The sequence below is a fragment of the Lissotriton helveticus genome, chromosome 4_1 (genome assembly GCF_964261635.1).
Source record: "Lissotriton helveticus chromosome 4_1, aLisHel1.1, whole genome shotgun sequence".
Lineage (NCBI taxonomy): Eukaryota > Metazoa > Chordata > Amphibia > Caudata > Salamandridae > Lissotriton > Lissotriton helveticus.
Window position 1 is genome coordinate 1,566,515,957 of NC_136063.1, and position 24,728 is coordinate 1,566,540,684.

Consider the following 24,728-nt stretch of genomic DNA (forward strand, 5'->3'; position numbering starts at 1 on the left):
ATTAGGACACGCCAGCACTTTTAAATCAGTTTTCCCCGCTTCCCAGGCGCAGCTTGGCCGTCCTCGAGGCTAAGTCACCGGGTCCCGGATTGTTGGTATTGGCGGCCATCTTAGGTTGGGCGCTATTGAACGCGCGCTCTACTCGCTCTATTTAAACGGTCAGTCATGCCTCCGCGCAGCGGACGCGGACAGCGGACCTGCGCCGGAGGTGCGCCAGAGGTAAGCCCGTTTGCACCCGTTCGCGCTCGGACGGGCCCAGGGGCCAGTATCTCTGAGCGCTCTTCTAGCTCTTTACAGACCTACTCCCGCCTGACTCTCTTTGCACTTAAGAGTATCTTGCCGCCCTCTTGCATTCATTCTATAAATCCAGCGGCATGCCGTCCCCTCTGTCAACACTGCCCATTTAGAACCACGGAAGCGGACATTAACACAATTAAAACAGAAGGTATCTTGAAAATGGCTTTGGTCAACTGCCGCTCATTACCTAAACATGCCATTGAAATTTCCTTGTTAATCCAAGATCTTGGACTTGACATTCTCTTTTTAACTGAAACGTGGTTGGGATCCACGTCTGGCCCAGATATTGTCCAGGCTCTTCCTCCGGGATATTTGATACAACGTAGGGATAGACAACTTAAAGTTGGAGGAGGGATAGCCATAGTATGTAGGGAGTCTCTAACCTGTCGTATGATCGACAGCTCCATCCCTGATTGTGAAAGTGCACAATTTGCTATCACTGTATCCCCAGAAGTGTCATTTTCTGGACTCTTAATTTACCGTCCACCTGGTGCCATTGGACAATTCCAGGAAGGAATTATTGAATCAACTATAGAGTTGGCTAGTAAGGTCTCCAATTTCATAGTACTGGGAGACCTGAATCTTCATTTCAATAACCCCTCAGATACTATTGCCACTGAATTAACTAAGGATCTTGCGGCATGTGAACTGAATCTGATAGTCTTCCATCCCACCCACTCTAAAGGGAACCTTTTAGACCCTATATTTTCAAACATCGTGGATTTAACATCAGCCGAGCCATACCCTATTCCTTGGACAGATCATATGCTCATCCCCTTCACCTGGAATACACCCACACCCGGTCCAGCAAAACTGCCCAGTAAAACTCTGAGTAGGCGGTGGACAAAATTAGACATGAATGACTGGATAGAGGCACTGAACACGAGCGAACCCCAGGCCAACCAGGACATTGGCAGGGCTAATGTGGAATTTAACCAATGGATTGAATTATCATTGGATAAGGTGCTTCCAAAAATAAACATCTCAAAAAAGAAAGGCTCCACTAAACAACCTTGGTTTACTTCTGAGCTAAGGTCACTAAAACAAGAATGTAAACGGTTGGAGAGACAGTGGCGAAAACATTTCGAGGAAGAGAGAAAAACCAAATATAAACTCTCTCTAAAAAAATATAAATCCGCCCTTAACGTGGCCAAATCCACTTTTTTCGCAGAAAAAATAGAGATCTCGGCCAATGCCCCAAGAGAGATGTTCAAGATAGCTAACTCTCTGTTAAAAGCCCCCGACCCGCCATCACCACCACTCAGCACGGAGGAGGCTGATGCTCACTGCAACAACCTGGCAAATTTTTTTGCTGAAAAAATTCAGAAGATCCTCCTGTCCCTCCCCCCTCTATCTTTGGAAGAACCAATCCTCCCTCTGCCTGATGAAACTGATTTCACTCTGCCTTGCCTTTCTTTCTTCTCCCCCCTTAGCACTGAGCTTTTACCCTCACTCTTCAACTCTGTAAAAAGCGGATCCCCGTTAGACCCAGCCCCTATGAATATTCTAAAGCTGGCCCTGCCTAATATCAGTACACACATCATCCATCTAGTCAACACCTCACTTGAATCAGGAAGGGTACCCCAAGACTGGAAACTGGCCATGGTTAGGGCCCTGTTAAAAAAGCCTCATCTTGACCCCCAGGACTTTTCCAACTATCGTCCCATTTCCTTGCTCCCGGGCATTAGTAAACTTGCCGAGAAATGGGTAAATAAACAATTAGCATCCTTTTTGGAGACCCACAACCTACTCCATCCAACCCAAACTGGGTTTCGGAGAGGGCAGGGAACGGAGACGGCACTGTTGAGGGTGGTAGAGGATTCCAGGAGGATTCTGGACGCAGGTGGCAGCGCGGCCATTATCCTTCTGGACCTCAGTGCCGCCTTCGACACGGTGAACCACCGGGTCCTCCTGTCTCGTCTCAGAAAGCTGGGCGTCAAAGACAGGGCACTCATGTGGCTGGAATCCTTTCTTGGTGACAGATCTTTTAAGGTCTTCTCAGAAAATAGCTGCTCTCCACTAATGCCATTACAGTGTGGGGTGCCACAGGGTTCCTCCCTTAGCCCCACACTGTTTAATGTATATATGGCGCCCCTGGCGGAAGTAGTAGCTCCCTTTGGGATCCAACTGGTAAGCTATGCTGACGACACCCAGCTAGTTGTCTCTCTCAATCAGGTGGAATCCGCCCCCTCCAGGCTTTGCCGTTGCCTGGAGGCAGTAGCAAACTGGATGGACTTGTCCCACTTGAAATTGAATGGAGGAAAAACAGAGCTGATGCTATTAGGAAAACGAGCCATATTCAATAACACGATACATTGGCCCCCTTGTATGGGTCCAGGACCTACCCCAAAGACCGAGATAAAGAGTCTCGGGTTTTGGTTGGATGCAGAGTTGTCATTCAAGACCCAGGCAAGGAGGACAGTGGCCACCTGCTTCGGACTGCTGAAAACAATTCGGAAAATCCTCCCTCAGCTACCCGAAGCAGCAAAGAAAACCATAGTCCAGTCCCTTATTCTGTCTAGGCTGGACTATGGAAATGCTATCTATCTTGGAGCCCCCGTGTCGGTTATCCGGCAACTTCAGGTTGTCCAGAATTCCGCAGCACGGCTACTTACGGGCACCAACCATCGTACATCAGCCAAGCCCGCACTTTGCACCTTGCACTGGCTCCCCATAAAGGAGCGAATCCATTTTAAGACACTCTGCACGGTCCATAAAACACTCTATGGGAGTGGCCCCCCCATTCTAGATGACATGATCAGACCATACAAACCCACCAGGAATCTCCGCTCGAACCAACAAAACCTGCTGATAGCTCCCAGGATCAGCAGAGCCCGCACAGGAGGTCGTCTGTTCTCCCACAATGCGGCTGGGCTGTGGAATGCTCTTCCTCCACCTCTTCGTCAGGAGCCTAACCTTCTTGTCTTTCGGAAAAAGTTAAAAACTCTTCTGTTTCCAAAAACTAGATAATTCAGATCTCCTTTTTTAATTCATCCCTGTCTGGTCAGTTTTAAGCGCTGGGATGCTCCCGAGTGGCCATGCGCTATAAAAGAACCTTTTAATAATAATAATAATAACAGTTATCATCTGGAAATTGTTGATTTTAGTGGAGAAAACCTTCTTTCCAAGATGACTTCTCCATTCACCATCAAGTCCCTAATGGCTGCTGCTGCTGCTCCAGAAAATAGTGCACCTCATACAATTCAGTTGAACATAAAAGAACTCCATATCGGAATAATACACCTAAAAGTCAACAGCATACTGGAAGAGTCGAATACTCCCCTGGCCTGATTCAGGATGTGAAAGAACACCATTTTTAGGTAATGGGTGAATTGAGCTGAATCAAAGCAACTGCTCGTTCAGGAAGGCTGATCCAACCCTCGTCAGTGTGGTATAGATAAGTGCTATCTGGCTGTACCAAACCTAAAAATCTCATGAGTAGATATTAAATATGTATATTTCTCAGTCCAGAACTCGGACTGAAAGTAAGAAACATCAATCACAATAGCATGCAAGTTTGTAATTCCCAAGCAACACGTTATTAGTAAACTACATAATGGAAAAATTACTCACATCAAAGTCTGGCACACTAGGCTCTCTGAAGTCATGCCAAAGCCTCCTGGGAATAACACCAACAGGAATGTCATGTGTAACAATTCGGCTACTGCTAGACAACGATGGCTTCCAATGAAGAAAAAAACAAAAACAATAAAATAATCTTCAAGGACATTTTTAAGTGCTTTTTTAAAAGTAGTCATATTATCTTAATAATGTTTATTGATAACAGATTGCGATCCTTTGTAATTTTCTGGCCCAAGAATTTAATAATTGATGAACAATTTCCAGAAAAAGCATGCAGGAGGTGATAAGATGTTTAAAAACAAATTTCCATGAATTTTCCCAATTAAATAAAACATTCTGTAAATTTGATTTCTGATGGATACTTCTTAACCCCAGATTACTCACCTTTAGAATATTCCAAGACTGGATTTGGATGATTGTTCAGCATAGACCCTGTGTGCAAGTGGGAGCCTACAGCTCTGCATTGACTTCGCACTGCCCCAGAGGTGGGACATGGCATCTCCAGCAATCTGTAGAACCCTGGTCTGATCTCTCTGCCACCACAATCAGCAGTGTGAACACTTGCGAGCTGGACTTCCCAAGAAGGCTTTCTCTTGGATACGCATTCCACCTAGAGTGGATCGTGGGCTCCTTTATGCCTTCCTGCCACTGCCTCTCCTGCCCTTAATTCTGAACCAAGTCGAAGACGGCCTGGCCCAAGTTATACTTGTGGGTTTGAATTGAGTCAGGTGAATGAGGTACCTAGAATTACACAGAATTTCTGAGCATGACCATCTGTCCTCCAATCAGGCTGCCGCTTCGGTAGGATCTTCTGTTGCAACAGCTGGGCAGGGTTCTGCAGCCAGGATAGCGAAATCTATAACTCCCTGCAGTCTGAGACGTAGCAGTTGGCTTTATTGGATCAACCTCCTGAAGTAGCGGATGTCAGTTTGGAGACAAGGCATCCTTCTACAAAATAAATTTATGCTGGGCGCTGGGAAAAGTTTCTGGCTTGGTGTGGCGCCCGTAACACAGACCTGTTGAATGCTAAACAGTCGGACAGTTTACTGTTCGTTTTGCATTTGGGCCATCAAGAACGTGCAGTGGGAAGTGTAAAAAGATATGTGTCAGCCCTTTCAGACCAACCATCCTTGTTCAAAGCACCTGTTGTAATGCGATTTCTCAAAGGTATGGTCAATATGTTTCCTCCTAAACTTTTTGTGATGCCACAGTGGGACTTTAATTTTGTTTTTACTTTCATTATGTGTGCCCCTTTTGAGCCACTGCACAGCTCTACACCATGCTTTCTGAGCCTGAAGATGGTCTTCTCATCGCGAACATCGCAGCTCGTCGTGAGAGTGAGCTTCAAGCTTGGTCAGTCCAGCTGCACTGCACCACCACCTTTACAGACAAATTGGTGCTGTCTTGGTCATGACTTCCTTTCTCGTTGAACACTTCATCACTCTGATGAATTTTGCCCCATCTCACCCCACAAAAGAGAAGGACAGACTCAATCACTTTTAATGTTAGCAAGCATGTAGCTAGCAAGCAGACAGAGGGCGTCCTGCACTTGGACACCAGAAGAGATTTCAGCTTTTAAATTGCTCATACCGAGAACCATTGGGAGGAAAATCTACTTTTTTGTGGGGTTCTCTAGAACAAAGAAAGGCACGGCAATGCAGAAGACAACCATATTTAGGTGGATATTCCTCTGTATCAAAATCTGCTACGCATTAGCCAAGAAGGCGAAGAATTGAGGTCCCACTTCACCAGGTCCAAGGCTGCCACCAGTATGCCTGCACGCAGATTGTCTGTCCTGCATATTGGTCAGGCTGCTACGTGGGCATCAGTGCTCACATTCACAAAGCATTAGTGCCTACACAGTCAAGTCCAATGGTAAGGGCATTTTTGTTGTTCGTTCCTGCTGGACTTTTTGTCCAAGCGATTCCATAGACCCACCCTGGGAGGAACTGCCTTGGTATGTATTCTAAACATGAGGAATATGTGGTTAGAAGTATCCATCAGAAGAATAAGTTCGGTAACACTCTTTCTGGTGGATACTTTATCTAACCGAATATTCCTCACTGGCATTGCACCTACTCATTCTGTGGAATGGACTCTTTTCCAGCTAAAAATGTCTTAAATTAGAGAGACCTGCACACTGCCACAAACAATTATTTTTTGGGGATCTACACCTGATTGTGTCCAGTAAAGAAACTGACACCTATAGGCAGCTCCAGCCGTCACTAACGAGGCACACTGGAGTCAGAGTGGAATCAGTTTGGAGCCGCAGGACGTCACCTATGGGTGCACAGGGGCCATATTTAAAAATCTGCTGGACCCAGTATGCAACTGCCGATATTATAAAGATGAGGAATCTGTGGTTAGATAAGAGTATCCATTAAAAAGAGTGTTGTCAAAGAGAAGTAATTTGTTCTGCATGAAAAGACACTAACAAAAATTCTGCAAAGCATTGGCCCACACTCTTTGGCAGACAATAAAACCTTTTTCTCAACTTTACTATGGATATCGAACACCATGAGTTAGATATCATCAATGGCCCCACAACTAACTTTTCAAAAAAAGTTTTCAATGTAATGGTTTGGGTGTATGACGTTACAACGCATGCTTTTACCACGCATGCTGTTACAACGCAGTTTTTACAACGCAAACCTTTACAACGCATAGCGCTTTGGGGTGCTGGATAGTGAATAGTTTAATTTACTATTCCAACTCCAGTCCCCAAGGACACTAGGGAAGGTGTTGGATAGTAAATTAAATCTATTCCCTATCCTAGAGTGCCCCCCCCCAGCGCAATGCGTTGTAATGGTTTTCGTTGTAAAACCTGCGTTGTAAAAGCACTGCGTTGTAAAAGTTTCGTTGTAAAGGATGTTTCCCTAATGGTTTAAGTGCTAGGACCGATCCTCAAAAACAGGTTAAAATACAAGTTAATGTGTTTGGCTGTATTCTGTTTATACATAAAAATTACATGCTTGTTGTTATCAAGTTGTGAGTAAATTTCTCTGACTGCTATAGTCTCATAGTTTAAATAACACTGTAGCTTAATACTTCCCTATAAAGAAAACATCAAATATGGAAAAAAAGGAGTGGCACATTCTGGACCTTTATATAAAGTCTCAAAACTCGTGTACCTCACTTTCTTCTTGCAATGCATATCTTGAATCAGCACATAATGATTCATCTTCAGACCACGCTATGCTGTCTATCCTTTCTGCCTACTTTACTTCAAATGTTGACCTGCGGCTGTATACATCAAATCCTGCTTCTCTGGTCTTTCTCCTCCCCTTCTTCTGATGAGTAATTCTCTTTGCTTATAGCTGTTACTGATGTAGAACTGGCTATTCTTTCCTCAATGGAGAAAATCCTAAAACTAATTCAGATACTATGCTTCATGTTTAACAAAATGTATCCCCTTCTACCTCAACTTAAAGCACTATTTAATCTTTCAGTGTCTTTTTACTCCTTTCACTTTAACTTGAAACATGCTGTTAAATTCGCTTTACTTAAGAAGCCCCCTCCATCTTTTGCCCTAGCTCACTGCTCACGTACGTCTTTAAACTAATCGAACAAATGCCTCATCATTAGCAGCTAGCATATCTAGATACCTATGCACAGAAGGATGCTCTGTCTGTATCCTCCTTTACAGTCTGAATTTCAATCCTTCCTTTTCCACAAATCTGTTCTGCTTGAGGTCACAATTCATCTTTATTCATTTTACTAACCTCAAAATGTCTTCTCTCTTTAGCAATTGTGTGCTTGGTGCTCTCATGCTGTTCTTTTTTTTATTTATCTGATTATTCCCACTCTGTCACCTGGCCTAACATTTTGTCACCTGGCCTAACATTTTCTAGTCTTCCTATCCTCTTCTCTAAGGATTTCCCTGTGCCCTTTGGTCTGCGTCTATGCAGAAGATTCGACTTCCCTTCACTGCATTTATTTCTATACTACTGTAAATTATTACACTATTTTATAATCTCACACAGCTATTAATACATGGGTTTTCTACCATTAACTAAATCGGACTATGTCCAAAACTGACTCCCATTTTGCAGCTTCTTGGCCGCACTCCATTCCTTTTCTCACCTCTGTTGATTTTCCATCACACCTACTTGAGCTAAAAACCTTAAAGTTATTTTGTAATCCTCCTCACAGAACATTTCACATATATATGTACATAAGGAAAATGTGTGCTCTCATTACATTCAAAGCCACTAGAACCCTAATGCCCATGAACGTATGTGTAATGGTACTTGTTGCACCGCGGCAACCAGACTGGAGGAGGCATCGCCATCATCTACAGGGACACCATCCACATCACGACCAACACCGACGACACCCTGAAAACCGCCGAACACCTGCACTTCCAGATCCACACGGACCCAAAAACCACCCTCAGAGGCACCCTCATCTACCGACCCCCGGGACCACGCACACAATTCAGCGAAGACATCGCCGACTTCATCTGCCCGCATGCCCTCCCCTCCGCTGACTACATCCTCCTGGGGGACATCAACTTCCACCTGGAGAACAACAACGACCGCAACACCACCACCCTGCTGGACAACCTCGCCAACCTGGGACTCAAGCAGCTGGTGACCACCCCCACCCACCTCGCCAGACACACACTCGACGCTGTCTTCTCATCCAGCAAGGACATCATCTTCAGCCACGCCACCGGACTCCACTGGACGGACCACAGCTGCGTCCACTTCAGCTTCAGAAGGACCACGATCCACCACCACCAGCAACAGGTTGCTCGAAGAAACTGGAACAAGATCACGGCAGACCAGCTCCCCGCTTCCCTGAGCCAGCACCCTCCCGCCAGCTCAGCGAACCCCAGCCAGGCCGCCGACAACCTCACGAAGTGGATCAGCAACTGCGCAGACGACCTCGCCCCACTGAGGACCCCGCCTAGCAGACCCGGCAGCAAGAAGGCCCCATGGTTCACCGACGAACTCAAGAGCTCCAAGAAGAACTGCCGAGCCCTCGAGAAAGCCTGGAGAAGGGAGCCAACACCGGACAACATGACCACCCTCAAGCTCGCCACCCGGAAGCACCATCAACTGATCCACGCCACCAAGAAAACAGCATTCAAGGACCGACTGGACAACAACGCACACAACTGCAAGGAGCTCTTCACCATCGTGAAAGAGCTCTCCAACCCCAACGCCGGAAACAACGACATCACCCCTTCGCAAGACCTCTGCAACTCCCTCGACTCCTACTTCCACAGCAAGATCGCTGACATACACAACAGCTTCAGCCCACAAACAACGCTCCCCACGACCGCACCAACGCCCCCCACCACCACCCACAGCGCCTGGACCCAGATCAACACAGAAGACACCATCTGCACGATGAACTCTATCCACTCCGGATCTCCGACCGACCCCTGCCCCCACCACGTCTTCAACAAGGCCGACGCTGTCATCGCACCCCACCTGCGGGACATCACCAACACCTCCTTCGACACAGCCACCTTCCCCGAGAGCTGGAAGCACGCCGAACTCAGCGCTCTACTAAAGAAACCAACAGCGAACCCCACCGAACTCAAGAAATACCGCCCCATCTCGCTCCTCCCGTTCCCAGCCAAAGTCATCGAGAAGACCGTCAACAAGCAGCTGGCCGCCTTCCTCGAGACGAATGGATCCCTCGACCCCTCACAGTCTGGCTTCCGAGCCAACCACAGCACCGAGACCGCCCTCATCGCTGCCACCGATGACATCCGAGCCCTGCTGGACAACGGTGAAACAGCGGCCCTCATCCTCCTAGACCTCTCCGCGGCATTCGACACTGTTTGCCACCGCACCCTAGTGCAGCGCCTCAGCAACATCGGAATCCAGGAGAAGGCACTGGAGTGGATCATCTCCTTCCTCGCTGGAAGGACACAGAGAGTCCGCCTACCACCGTTCAGATCGGCAGCCACGGAAGTCATCTGCGGCGTTCCTCAGGGCTCCTCGCTCAGCCCCACCCTCTTCAACGTCTACACGAGCCCCCTGGCGGCCATCGCACGCCAGCACAACCTCAACATCATCTCCTACGCCAACGACACCCAGCTGATCCTCTCCCTGACCAACGACCCCGCCGCCGCCAGAACCAACCTCCACGAAGGGATGAAAGACGTAGCCGAGTGGATGACGACCAGCCGCCTGAAACTGAACTCAGACAAGACGGAAGTCCTCATCCTGGGATCCTCACCCGCCGCCTGGGACGACTCCTGGTGGACCCCCGCCCTGGGCACCGCACCCAAACCGACAGACCACGCACGCAACCTGGGCTTCATCCTGGACTCCTCCCTCTCCATGACCAGACAAGTCAACGCCGTCTCCGCGTCCTGTTTCAACATCCTGCGCATGCTACGAAAGATCTTCCGGTGGATCCCCACCGAGACCAGGAAGACGGTCACCCAGGCCCTCGTCACCAGCCGACTAGACTACGGCAACACCCTCTACGCCGGAACCACCGCCAAGCTCCAGAAGAGACTCCAGCGGATCCAGAACGCCTCAGCCAGACTCATCCTCGACATCCCCCGTCGCAGCCACATCTCCGGACACCTGAGAGACCTGCACTGGCTCCCCGTCAACAAGAGAATCACCTTCCGTCTCCTCACCCACGCACACAAAGCCCTACACGACCAAGGCCCGAGCTACCTCAACAACCGCCTCAACTTCTACGCTCCCAAACGCCACCTCCGATCGACCAACCAAGCCCTCGCCGCCGTCCCCCGCATCCGAAGAGCGACAACAGGAGGAAGGTCCTTCTACCTGGCCGCCAAGACCTGGAACACCCTCCCTACCGACCTCCGCCTGACCCAAGATCACCTCTCCTTCAGGAAGAAGCTCAAGACCTGGCTGTTCGAGCAGTAGCGTCACCCCACCCCACCCCCCCAAGCGCCTTGAGACCCCCTGGGTGAGTAGTGCGCTCTATAAATGCCTTGATTGATTGATTGATTGCAAACCTATCTGCGGAGCAACGGATCATTGAACAAGGATGACTGCCTTCTTATTTTTCACTCTGGCTTCTATTCTTCCTTGCTTATTGCTCTTCGTGGCTGTTTTCTTTCTCCTTTTCAACCAGAGTTCAATTCTCGCACGTCTTCTCTTTATTTACTTTTTTTTTTTTACACGCATCTCATCTCGTCTGATTTCCTTCCTTCAGTTACGTTTACGTTGTCACCTCCAGTTCAGTTTTCTTTACCTTGAGTGTAAATACTTTCATTTCTTTAACATCACTTTATTGCATTTTTAAAATACAGGTAGGAGCTTTACGACAGAACTTTTACAGTGGCAACTGACAGTACAGTCATAACGAATGGCGGGACCAACAGTTACACAGAAATTGGAGGAGACAGACTTATAACAATACATCTTTTTAGTAATTGTAGGGCTTTTTTAGTACACAGTTAATAGAGAAATGAGTAAAAGGGAAACAACTAATATGAAATGTGAACAGCAGGCTGTGCAGGTGATGACGTCCAGTAAATCACGTAGGGGCTAAAGCAATTTCACAACATCGAACACAGCCGGGAACCGAGTGGTGCATAGTTAGACACGCTCATAATAACGCTCGTGAAATTATAAGGGAGCGAGAGGGGAGGCACATGGTGGACACTTGTCAGAGGTGGAAGAGATACAAAGCCCTGCACCGGTGGGGAAGCATTTTAATTGGCACGCTGTAAGAGGTCGGGGTGACACCGCACCAGCAGTGGGTAGATTTAAATGCACCGCAGGTGATATTACGCCCAGGGAGGGAGAGAGTCATCCTTGATCACGGCATGGTGGTACCAGTGCATAGCGATAGGGGGCTTCTGGGGGACTCTGGCATCCTCAGCTCTCAGGAAAGTACCCTCTGCTGTGGCCCAGGCAACCATAAGTGGGACGGCGTGCCACCGCATGCTTAGCTAAGAGTAGTGCTAGGTCAACAAAGCAAGCTGTGATTTTGGGGTGTTTTCATGCGCCGATACGACCCAACAGAATATACCTTCCGTCTAGGAAGGACATTCATCTCTGTTTACACAAGCTGTGCAACCAGTATTGTCCCGTAGTGGGATAATGACTCGGATCTGAATCAGGGAGGGGGCAGTGGGTCTGCAAGCATCTGTGACAGGGAATAATTTATTAATTCTGAAAGGAGATAAATATTTCCTGTGTAACACAAAAAAATTGGTTAGGTTTTAGCCTTGCATTCAGGGAGATTGTGGCTGACTACAGAGTCGGCCTTTGCTAAGATAGTGCCCTGGGCGTGGGCAGAGAGAAATGTGTCGCCCTTGCTGAAGCAAAGAAATTAAATGAGGCAGCAAAGGGCCCATTCTGTGTTCACTGGTCAGTATCTGGATGAGCAGGGACTGACTCCTGAACACAAACACGCTGCCTCACACAAATGATGGTTTTGTTGATGTGTGCCAGCAGGTGTCAGCAAATGAAGGGAGGGCAAGGAAGGGGGCTAAAGGGGTGTTAAAAACATTGCCCGCTGTGTGATAAAATGGAGTATTAAACCCCCTTTAAACTGGAAAATCAGACAGAAACGAACAGGCATGGACAAGGACATGGCTGGAGCAACATGAGAAGGGCACTGCTGTTGGCATAACCTTAATGCACATGATCCGATTGGCACCCTGGGCCTGCGCCCAGCTAACCCATGCTCAAGGCCGGCCCTGGCTGGGTAACCCAACACTGTGTCCCATTCCTTGTCCAGAAAGGTCTGTTCAAGCTCCACCTCCCATCTACCGTTGAAGTGGGTGACAGAGACCGGAGTGTGTTCCCCAATCGCCTTAGTGAACCAACTGATGAGCCTTTGCCCGTTACCTATGACGTTGCTGTATTACATTACTGTATGGGTTGTTGGCTCTGCCATAGTAGCATTCCAACTAGTATTCAGGATGCGGGTAAGCATGGGGTACCTTAGGAACTACCTTCTGTGTTGGTTATGGTGGTCTACCAGTGAAGGGCATAAGGTACAATGCGGGAACAAGTTCCCAAAGGTCAAGCTTAACTCATAGCAGTATTGCAAGCACGCAGAAGTTAAAGGAGCCTCTGTTTTGAGAGGACACTAGAGAGGGGAGGGGGCTATGGCAGGGGATAGGAAAGTGTTGATTCTGTGATGCACGGGTTACAATGGAAACAGTTTAGGGTCACTCATAGCAAGCGCAGGGAGAGGGGATTTGAGGTCTATAAAGAGTGGAAACGCAGCAGAAGTTGGACTAGGCTCCAGTTGTAAAGGGTGGAAGGGGTGTCACCTAGGTGGCACTTGGCTAACCATCAACATACCCATTACAGTTGTGCCGCTACATTGTAAGTTCAGATTTAGGAGCTCCCAACGCCCCCGTTTCTAGAGAGCAATAATTTGGACAGAGCCATCCATGCTGTCTGCTGCACCAAATCAGGTTCCCCAACAAGGATTCTAATGTGAGAAAGAATGCAGCTGGGAGTTTGAGAGGGAGGTTAGCATAGTAATAGAAGAGCTTCAGAAGCACAACCATCTTGGAGAGGGCAGTCCTGTCGGTTACCATAAGCAGGAGAGTTCTCTAAAAAGTGACTTTTGCTGTTACAATTCTAGTGAGTGTGCCATCGAACAAATCTTGTTCTTCATGGTATAATTTTACCCCAAGATATATCGGAACTTGAAACCAATGTGGGATCACACTGCTTCACCGCCCGGCAGGTTCGCCCCTAAGCATTGTGGTGCATGCAGTTCGTCAAGCGTGTGTACTTGCAAAAGTCTTTCGAGTATTTCACCAGGTTGGTGCAGATAAGTACTGGCCATCTCCGCCTGCTCTGCAACCCCAAATATTTGAAATGCCTAATCTCTCCTGACAACGAATAATAATCCAGAAACACGTGTATAGAGATAGCCAGTACTTATCTGCACCAACCAGGTGAAATACTCGAAGACTTTTGCAAGTAAACACGCTTGAGGAACTGCATGCAGCATAATGCTTAGGGGCGAACCTGCTGGGAGGTGAAGCAGTGTGATCCCACATTGGAATCATGTTTTAAAGGCTCCCTCGAGGCACCTACGCGCCTTGAGAGGTACTGTGACCCGAGAATACTTTGGCAGCCTGCTCAGCAACCCCAAATATTTGAAATGACTAATCTCTACTGACAACGGATACTAATCGAGAAACACGTGTATAGAAATGGCCAGTACTTATCTGCACCTACCTGGTGAAATACTCAAAAGACTTTTGCAAGTACCATGCATGCACCATAATGCTTAGGGGCGAACCTGCTGGGAGGTGAAGCAGTGTGATCCCACATTGGTTTCAATATATCGGAACTTGCGGAGTTGCTATGAAAGTGTCCCATAGCTAAAAATTGAGATCCTGCGTCTCCACTCTAGCCCTGAGGGGAAACAAGCTACATTTCTGTCAATTGCTGGTGTGATACACTGTCGCATCCTGGATGTACGGCAGGGCAAGGTTTCATCCACATAGAAGGAAACTGCATGGCTCTATCCCCAAGCGAAATACTCCATGAGCGACCTTCGCAAAATAAATGCACAGCCAATGGCTATATTGCCAAGGTAAAAAGTAGGTAAGATAGCAGGCAGACATGCTTGGTGGTCCTGTAGATTCTGGTTGCCTCCGACACAAGCCTGCCCGTTTTACCTTGCACTGTGGCGCTGTGTAAAAGAGGCAAATCACAACAATAAAGCACCTGCCACCCCATGTCTCTTGAGTAGTTGAAAGAGATACGGCCAACTCAGCGAATTGAATGCCCTTTTAAGATCAAGGATTGGGCATGTTGCCCGGGGCCATGGTCTCAGGCTTTTCTCCATGATTCTGAATAGCCTACGAATATTAGCTGAAGTATTTCTTTGAAGTACAAATCAGTTTTGGCCAGGGCGTGGGTGTAAAAGCATTCATGGCTTGTCCCTGCCTCAGCTTGCCTCCCTTATCTAGCTTTACCTTCTGCCTAGGGCTGTACACCGTTTACCAAGTCAGACGCCCCTTATCCTGGTGACTCCTACTGTTTTATGTCATTAGCTCTTCCGGCGGCCATCTCTTTGGTATCAACTCTATTGTACTGACATTCTTTACTTACATTTATACCCTTTCTCTCTCCATGAAAAATGACATCCTGTCTGGAGCTTTTCCTTGGAGATTTCCATCTGCACATACTCATCACTTTGCTTATTTTTCATAATTTGAATACATTTGTTTGAAAGTTTATTTATTCACTTTTTGGTAGCTTTACATGTTATGAGCTACTTTCAGTGAATAAGTATAAGGCACAATGAGAATCATAACTCAATGATAACAAGTCATTATTAAGTATAAACAAGAAAATAAATAGAACAAAAATACAAACTAATACGGACTGTGCAGCAGAAGTAATGTAGTGCATCAGTACAGTCGGCACCTCAAACCTGTTCCAGCAAAATCCTGGTGTGTCGTGCAGCCAGCAGCCTCAAGAAAACGAAGGATCTGCCCTGCCTTCCAAACCCAAGACTTTGTCGCCTGTGAGCACTGGATTTGCTCACCAACAGACTCTGGCCCCAGGCAAAACCGCGAGTCTGCACCACTCTGCATCCGAAGCCCAGTGAATGGCAATGCACCATCATCTGGCCAGTACTAACCCCAGCTGAGCAAATCTATACTGCATTTTCTGACTTTTCTTGGAGAGAGTAAACCCAGTATACAGGGTCAGATTGTCAATTGTGCTTTTACAGTTGTTATTCTGCGCACTTCCTTCAGTATCTCCTCCCAAAAGACTGTATCCGCAAGCAGTTCCACGTGACATGTTTAAATTCGGCCAGGCATGCGCCATAGCTTGTGCACTCAGCAGGACTCATTGGGTAAACCCTGTGTTGGCACTGCGGTGTCTGATAAGCTATGTGGAAGTAGTACAAATGCTTCAGCTTGAATCTGTCATTGCTTGCTACCTCTTGTACTTGCGTCCTAGCCTGCCTACACTCCCCATCTGTGAGTGGGGCCTCCACTCCCCCATCCCATGTCCCACGCATCAATTCAACATTCATCTGCCTGTCGCTTTTGAGAGGAGGATATAGCCTAGATATGATACCTCTTGCCAGGATCAAATTCCATCTGTAATTGTGGGACCCAACAGGTTCTTCTGGAAAGGATGTCCAGACCTCTTGGGCTGTGCATGATATACTTGCGTACAGCAGAAATTGTCCCAGAGCTATTCAAAAGTGGGTCCCAACCTCCTCAAAGAGCATAAAGGTGCCATTTAAATATAAACCTCCCGCCCATGACATCCCCCTTGAGCCAACTCAAGACATCCACGGAGTCATGTATATGTAGGAATGGGCACAACCACCAGAGTGAGTGGAGTTTAGCATAAGGCGCCTGCCTAAGGACCTGCCTAACGGCACTCTTCCAAGCCTGTGCAACATGTATGATAATGAAAGGGGTAGAATTCAGAAGTCTGTGGCCACGCATTAGCAGCCTGCTGCTCTTCCCCGCCCACACTAGTGCCACCAGCAGCCCATTAAGATGCTAGAACAATGAGCAAAAGGTTAAGTTGGGAGAGTACCTGTCCCCCGCTAAACCTGTGCAGTGTGGGGTCCCGCAAGGGTCGGCCTTGAGCCCCACACTTTTTAACATCTATGTGGCCCCACTTGCCAGGTTAGTAAGATCTTTCGGGTTGGAGGTGTTGTTATATGCTGACGACACACAAATTATGGTTTCTCTCTCCCACTCGGTGAGTACCTCCGCCCATAACTTCAGGAACTGCATGGAGGCAGTTTCACAGTGGATGGTTCTGAATTCACTGAAGTTAAACATAGAGAAAACCGAGGTTCTAATCTTCGGAGGAGATCAGGACATCTGGTCAAGCGACTGGTGGCCTCCATCCCTGGGAGTCTGCCCACTGCCCTCGAAATTCGCCCGGAACCTGGGTGTGCTGATTGACACCTCGCTCGCTATGGACCGGCAGGTAAACAGAACTGTATACACGTGCTTTGGTGTGATCAGGATTTTGAGGAAAATAAATCACTATCTTTCCCTTGAAGCTCGAAAGCAGATCGTGGTTGCCCTGGTTTCATCAAGATTAGACTACTGAAACGCACTCTATTCGGGCATTAATAAGGGCCTGATACACTGTCCAAAACGCGGCAGCTAGATTTGTTCTTGATGTCCCTAGTCTTTCCTCTGACATATTAGCTAGGAAGAGCTTACACTGGCTTCCGATTCAGGCTAGGATCTCTTTTACGATCCTGTGCCTTGTCCATGGGGCCTTGTTTGGAGCAAGTTCAGAAGGCATAAGATCATTGCTGGCCCCCTATGCTCCCAGCAGAACCCTTCGCTCTTCCAGCAAGAACCTCCTGTCTGTTCCCCGGGTCTTTAGGGTCAGGTGGGGAGGGAGGGCCATTTCTGTTTTGGCCCCGAAGTTGTGGAACACCCTCCCCCCGGAATTAAAAACGCAACCATCTGTCATGCTCTTTAGGAAAGCACTAAAAACTTGGTTCTTTGCAGAGGCCTATCTGTAATCTGGTACTCGGCTCATATGATATGTTACATCATTTGTTAGGCGCCTTGATGCCCTTCGGGCTAAGTTGCGCGTCATAAGATTGCCTTCATTCATGAAGGCGCTTCTACACAGAACGAGTTCTGCATTGCATAAAGGCAGCAGGAGCATCTTGCTCAAAGCCCCTCTCCCCATAACTGACAGCGTCAGTATAGTTCAGAAATGGATAGAGGCTATAAGGCCATCCAACTCTCTTTCCATATTTAGCTCATATTGCTGGTGGCGGTCATGTATCACCTGCATCCCAAAGTAGTGGAAACTCTGGGTATCCAATGGCAAGTCTACAGTGGGGAGATTTTGTACATCCATCCCAGCCAGGGACTCAAGGGGGAATACCACCGTCTTATGGTGATTGACACGAAGCCCTGAGACTTCTTCAAATCCAGACATCAGCCGCAGGAGGAGGGAAACTGAGCGTTCTGGGCTTGTTACATATATCAGTGGATCATGCGCATACATTGACACAACATGTCACGTCGCCCACTCGCACACTCCATCCTTGTAGTTCGGCCCAGAGATGTATCGCCAACGGCTCCATAGCTAGTGCAAACAGGAGAGGTGACAGTGGGCAGCCCTGCTGTGTACTCCTCTCAATTCGGAATGTGTAGGAGATCACCCACCAGGTGTGCACCCTCGCACTTGGTGCTGTGTATAGAAGTCGCACCTGTGCCAGGAATGCCACACCCAAGCGGCGGGGGTCTTTCGTGTTTCAGCAGCCAGGTCAACATTTGCCCGGAACGATCACCCTCATGGTGGAGCCGTTATCTATAATCTTTCCAGACATGGCAGTCCAGTCTATTCCAGATGGCTGCTACTTGTCTGTACACCTCCGTCGGGCCCTCATATATTTGAGTACATTCATTTGATTGGTTGGATATGGTGCATAGTTGTAAGTGTCCAATAAAATAATGAAAAACTTAAAAAACAGATTTAAAACACTGCCCTAAAACATTCAAAACCAGGTGTAACTGCTAGTTTTTAATTTATTATTGCTTTCAACTCTTACCAGCTCAACGGCTACTGTGAGACAAGGGCAGTGTTTGTTTGTCAGCTTTATTTTCACAGCCTTTGCATTTTGTGCAGTTTTTAAAGCCCTTGCTAGGTTTTCAGGTGTCAGCTCCAAATAAATGTCATTGTGCTCTGCAGATACTCCTTCCATCTGGAACTCGTCAAAGAAATTCCCCTAAAAATAACAGAAAAACAGAATTAACCCTCCAGTAAAGATTTTCAAAGGACACTCCATCTTCCTGAACATTTCCCATTTTCTGAAATATCCCAAAGCATCTATTTGAATCCAGAAACTTTGAAACGTAAGGATGTCACTGGGTGGTACCACAGCTACTCTAATTCCAGACCTGACATGGATTCCTGAATGAAAAACAATTACATTTGGTATTATCACCTAAATTTGGAAAAAATAAATCAGCAGAATCTACAGGATGAATGAGCATCTATAGAAGAATATAAAAAGATTAGTTACTTTTTTTCTAATGGTACTTCAGCTCTCATGATCAACAGCCTCAACAGCAACCTCCAAAAGAGGTGAGTTTCTGTGCACAAGACAAAGACCAAAGGCCATCAACAGCAGAAAACGCTTCCCCGAAAACAGTATTTTTTCACGCTTTCTATTACAAAATAAATGCTTAATGAAGAAATAAATGGAAGTCAAAAGGTAGCTGCCTAGCAGATATTTAAGACAACACCTACGATCAGGGCAGAAGTTGCAATGCTCACCTTAATGTAAAGCACACAGATTTCCTCAACACAACCTGTGTGAAATCTTTTAGAAAAGCCTTATGCAGTGCATCGTCCATTTCAAATGGCTTGCTTCAAATCTGTTCCGGCTTTCTGCACTATGTTTCAGTTCGATAAGCAAGAATTTGTGCAATAAATTTTGAAAGGCGAGGTTCGTGCTACAAACTATTGGGGTTCCACAAACTCCCTCTTGTTGATACGGTGAAGGTGGAAAGACCTACTAACAAAAACACGATTTGCTTGACAACATTTAATATGGCCTCTACACATGTGAAACGCATCATTCTTAAGAACTGGCAAATACTCAATTCTAATGGCTTAAAGCTGGATAAACCACTGTTCTCCTTTAGTAGGAGTCCTAACATCATGGACCATCTAGTCAGCACAAGACCTCGTCCAGTAATACAGAAAGAGCAACAAACCCTGTTGGAGCTACCTCCGATGACAGGGCATACCAGGTGTGGCTCCTGTGAAGTCGTTAGGCTCACTGCAAACACCAAGGGGTCGATTCCGATCCGGTAAAATTACCGTCCGTACGATTCGCATCCGGAGCCATCTCCGTACGACTCGTACACACACCGTATGACCAGACGAGTACGATCCAGACCGGGGTATCAGGACGCGATTCTTACGGTCCACACCAGATAAGGGCGATTCGTACGGAAAAGCGCACATTCACATACACACCGTACGGAGCGTACCCCCCCATGATCGCAGGGGTACGGTGCGTACCCCTGCGATCATGGGGGGTACGCACCGTACACCCAGCGTACATGGGGTACGCACCGTACACCCAGCATACATGGGGTGCGGTGCGTACCCCATGTACGCTGGGTGTACGGTGCGTACCCCCCATGATCGCAGGGGTACGGGGCCGTTCCGTACCTGTTTCAGCGTGAACTCTGCTCTTATGGCTGTTTTCAGCTCCCGTAGAAAAAGGGTTGGACGGTGCGTACCCAACACGAATCGTACTTGCCTGGTCGGAAAAAGCAGCCGCGAACCGTACTGATGTCGCGTACAGCGGGTTCCGAGGGAGATTCGTACGGTCTCTGTACGATTCGTACGGAGTCCAGCACCTGGTATGAATTGTACTTCGTCGTACGTACGGGGGGGCGTTGCAGGGTACGATTCATATGGGGAAAACGCTCCGAACGCCTATTCGGAGCGCGTTTTACCAGATCGGAATCGACCCCCAAGAGTATAGACGTGGGGCTTAACTTCCCATGGAAACAACGCAGACATACAAATTGTAATTCAATGAATGCAATATATATGATCAGATGTCCATGCAATCTAATACATGTGGGTATGACATCACGGAAAGTGAAAGTGAGGCTAATTGAAAATCGAAGTAATATCATGTGTGAAAGGACAATGACACGGTTCACTACTCATTATGCAGAAATGAAACACAGTGAATGATCTGTACTGGACAGTACTAGATAAACCCTACATCACACCCAACACAAGGGACCCCAACAGGGTATCATTCCTACAAGAACAAGAACAATTGTTACTTACCTGTAAACAGGTGGTTCTCCAGTATTGGTGTCTTTCATAGAATCACATGCTTGAATATTCCCCGTCGCCGTAGTGGGAGGCCCACGGTAAATAAAATAGCAATAAAATCCCAATAAAATATGTATGTGAAAACATAATACATAAAAATACCCACTAGAAATAGTTGCAAATACCAGATCATAATTTCCACATAGGAATACATGGAGAGAGAGAAAAACTTTGCAACATATCATTGTCATTATGTTAGTCCAAACTACAGCCAATCAGGCGCAAGCACCCCTCTAGAACCTTCTCCTCAGAGGCTCAGGCCCTCAGATTTTCGTAGCACAATAGTGACAAAAGAGTCTAGGAGGAGAAGCGAGCCTCTGAGGGGAGGCGGGTGGGTAGCATCTGAATCTATGAAAGACACCAATACTGGAGAACCACCTGTTTACAGGTAAGTAACAATTGTTCTTCTCTAGTATTAGGGTGTCTTTCATAGATTCACATGCTTGAATAGAATAGTGAGCAGTAATAGCTGGCAGCAAGAGCAAAATTAGCTATGCATAGGTATAAATATGCACCAATAGCATAGCATAGCCAGGAGGAATTATAATAATAATATTCACTACAGTATCATTACACAAACCATATAGGTGGAGAGTAGGAAGTAGAGGCTCACCTTAGTTAAAAAGATTGCGAAGCACTGCTTGTCCCACTGCCATATCGGCTTCGTTGATCGCTTCAAGGCAATAATGTTTCGTGAAAGTGTGCCTGCTGGACCACGTAGCTGCTCGGCAAATTTTTTTATTTTTTTAATTTTTTTTCAAAAACCTTTATTTGAGCAAGCATAGAAAAATACAAGAATGGGCCTACAACCTCACGGGCTGGCCGCTAATAATAAGGCACAAGGCATGAATTAGAAATGTACACCCGTGGTCAGGTACAAATCCAGCACAAAGCATTACTCCTCACATGTCACAGAGCATTTTGAATTTTTATTTTATACAAAAAGCGAAACAAACACTAAAAAGGCGAATGCATGGTAATTAAGGTCAGCCCAAAGAACGGAGGGGATGGGCCACGAACAGGAGAACATACCCAGAGCCCTGAGGCTCCAACAAGGTCGGGGGGGAAGGGGAGCAGCGGGGAGAATCGAAAATGCAAAAAACAGCATGAAAGGGTTCCGGGAACGCTCGCCTAGGGAGATAAGATAACCTCAGCAGTGCCTACAAGGGGAGGGGTACAGATATCCCCACGATATTCATTCCACTGGCCCCAAATCTTCGTCCACGCCCTGGGTCTGCCCCTGGCCACATAAACAGTCTTCTCACGAAACATGGACCAGTCCATGTTATCCTCCCATTTCGAGACCTCAGGGGGCCTGGAAGCGCCCCAGAGTTGCGCGACATCCCGTTTCGCAATCATGTAACCCAAGGTAGCCCATCTGGTCTGGGCCACAGAGTAGTCAGTGGGCTCCCACACATTCAACAGACATCGTCGAGGCTCCGGCCGCAGGGCCACACCAGTCACGTCAGTCATCACCTCAAGCACAGCAGTCCAGTAAGCCGCCACAACCGGGCACTCCCAAAGAATGTGTAAAAAGGTAGCACTCGACCCACAACCACGCTTACATAACCCATCCAAGGAAAAGCCCATCGTCACCAGACGCGGACCAGTGACATACACTCGATGAAGGATCTTAAGTTGAACCAAACGGAGACGGGCAGGAATGGCTACCTCCTTGGGAGAAGAGAGTGCCAATTGCCAATCTTCGTCGTCCAGTTCCAACCCATCGCTGACCCAAGCCTCCCGAAGTCGGGCCAATAAGTCCGCTCGATTATTGATCAGCTTCTTATAGATCAGGGAAATAGTGCTATCAGGCAGGTGCCCATCAAGGACACGATCTTCGAGGGGGGAAGACTCGGGCAGGGCCTCATCAGGAGTCAAAACTGAGGCGAGGGCGTGCCGGACCTGCAGATAACGAAAAAATTTCCTACCATTCAAACCATATTCCGCCTGGAGGGCCTGGAACGACTTCACACTACCTTTCGAGCACACATCACCCACCTTACAAATCCCAATCATATCCCAGCGGTCGAAACCCTTGGTAGACCAGAGACAGCCCAAACGTTCCGAGGCATAAAGCGGCGTCGCCAGCGTCAGTCGATCCTCCCATCCCAAACTCACATTCGCGGCTCGCCATACAGTTACTGCAATCCTGGATGGGCCCACAAGATGGCGCCCGGCTGATCGAGAATAAAGCGCTCTATTAAAGTCCCCACCCGGCAGCTGAAGTCTATCCATCTCGAACGCAGGATTCCGACCCGGTGAAAACATCACGTGATTAATAGCAGACAACTGGGAAGCCCAGTAATATCGCTTGATATCGGGGAGCGCCATGCCCCCGTCGTACCAAGGGATGGTGAGTTTCGCGAGGGCAATACGTGGACGCCCGTCCCAAATCAATTGCCTTTGAAGACTCTCGATCTCTCGGAAATAGGTCTTGGGGATTGCGTCATAGGAGTTCTGGAGCGCGTAAAGGAACCGCGGCAAGGACATCATTTTAAACAGGGCCGCCCTGCCCAGAGGAGACAAAGGAAGCTTACGCCAACGGGCCACATCCAGTCGCAATCTAAGCAACGGGGGGAGGAGATTACGCTCAAAGCGGAGCGAGGAGTCCAACGTAATAAAGATCCCTAAATATTTGAAGCCAGACTGGACCACCTGGATAGGAAGTCTGCTCGGCAACGGGGGCAAAACACCCGAAAGAACATACACGCAGGACTTGGCCCAGTTAATAACGAGGCCTGAGTTGGCACCAAAGGAAGCAAGAACGTCAAATAAAACAGACAGAGATTTGCGCGGGGAGGTGAGATATAAAAGAATGTCGTCCGCGTAAAGTGAAACGCGGTCCTCAAAGTCCGGAGACCAGCGAATCCCCTTGAGCGAAGGTTCCCACCGAAGCCAAGCAGCCAATGGTTCCAGGGCGAGTGCAAAAAGCAACGGAGACAAGGGGCATCCCTGACGGGTACCTCTACCAAGGGTGAAAGGAGCCGAAACCCTACCATTGACCACTACTTGTGCCAGAGGTTCCGCATATAATAACTTGATCCAACCAATAAACTCAGGCCCGAAACCAAATTTCTCAAGAGCCGCCCAAAGATAAGGCCATTCCACCGTGTCAAAAGCCATTGAGGCATCCAACGATGCCAAAATGGCCGGCTCCGTCAGAAGCCCCGCCCTCCCAATCGCGCCGTGAAGACGACATAGGTTCAGAACCGTGTTGCGATGCGGGATAAATCCGGATTGATCTGGATGGACCAAGCCACTAATGACCGTCAGGAGGCGGGACGCCAGGAGTTTCGCCAATACCTTGGGTTCAACATTTAGCAGGGATATGGGCCTGTAGGAGGAACAAAGATCTCGCGGTTTACCATCCTTGGGGATGACAACTATCGTGGCCAGTCGCTGATCATAAGGGAGAATACCCCGTTCCCGGGACTCTAGAAACATGGCGCGAAGATACGGAGCCACCCTGTCGGGACGCAATTTGTACAGTTCAATTGGCAACCCGTTCGGGCCCAATGCTTTGCCCGAACGGAGTGAACGGATGGCAGTAGCTATCTCATCAACAGTAAAGGGGGAGTCCAACGCCACACGATCCAAATCGGAAACACTGGGCAGAGCTATATCACGCAATAGAAGGCGAGAGTCAGCCACATCTCTCACAGACACAGGGGTATACACCACACGGAAATACTCAGCAAAACGGTCAACTATACCAATCGGGTCCGTCACACTCTCACCACCCAAAGACTGAATCACGGGTACCACACGATGAGCCCTCTCCTTCTTATCCAGCCATGCCAGCAATTTACCCGCTTTGTCACCCACATCATACAAACGTCCCTGTTGCTCCCGAAACATCACTTTAGCAGCATCTGTGACCATGGACTTATAGGCAAATTGTTTCAGACCCAGGGCATGGAGTTTCGCAGACGTGACACCAGATTCCAAAGCATCCTCCAATGCAGAAATCTCTCCCTCAAGATCCACCACCTCTCTATTCCTCGCCCTCTTAGCTTCAACAATAAGGGAGAG

The 24,728-nt window shown here is 47.9% G+C and overlaps 1 protein-coding gene across 2 annotated transcripts in view; it reads right to left on the reverse strand.

Moving 5' to 3' along the window:
- HUS1 (HUS1 checkpoint clamp component) overlaps window positions 1-24,728 on the reverse strand; it is a 355,983-nt gene that overhangs the window by 248,324 nt on the left and 82,931 nt on the right. For both annotated transcript variants that reach the window (XM_078685850.1, XM_078685851.1), the window contains exons 3-4: window positions 18,376-18,552; window positions 3,871-3,978 (exon numbers count right to left, since the gene is read on the reverse strand). In XM_078685850.1, the coding sequence (XP_078541976.1) occupies window positions 3,871-3,978; window positions 18,376-18,552 (285 nt within the window). The remainder of the gene's footprint in view (window positions 1-3,870; window positions 3,979-18,375; window positions 18,553-24,728) is intronic.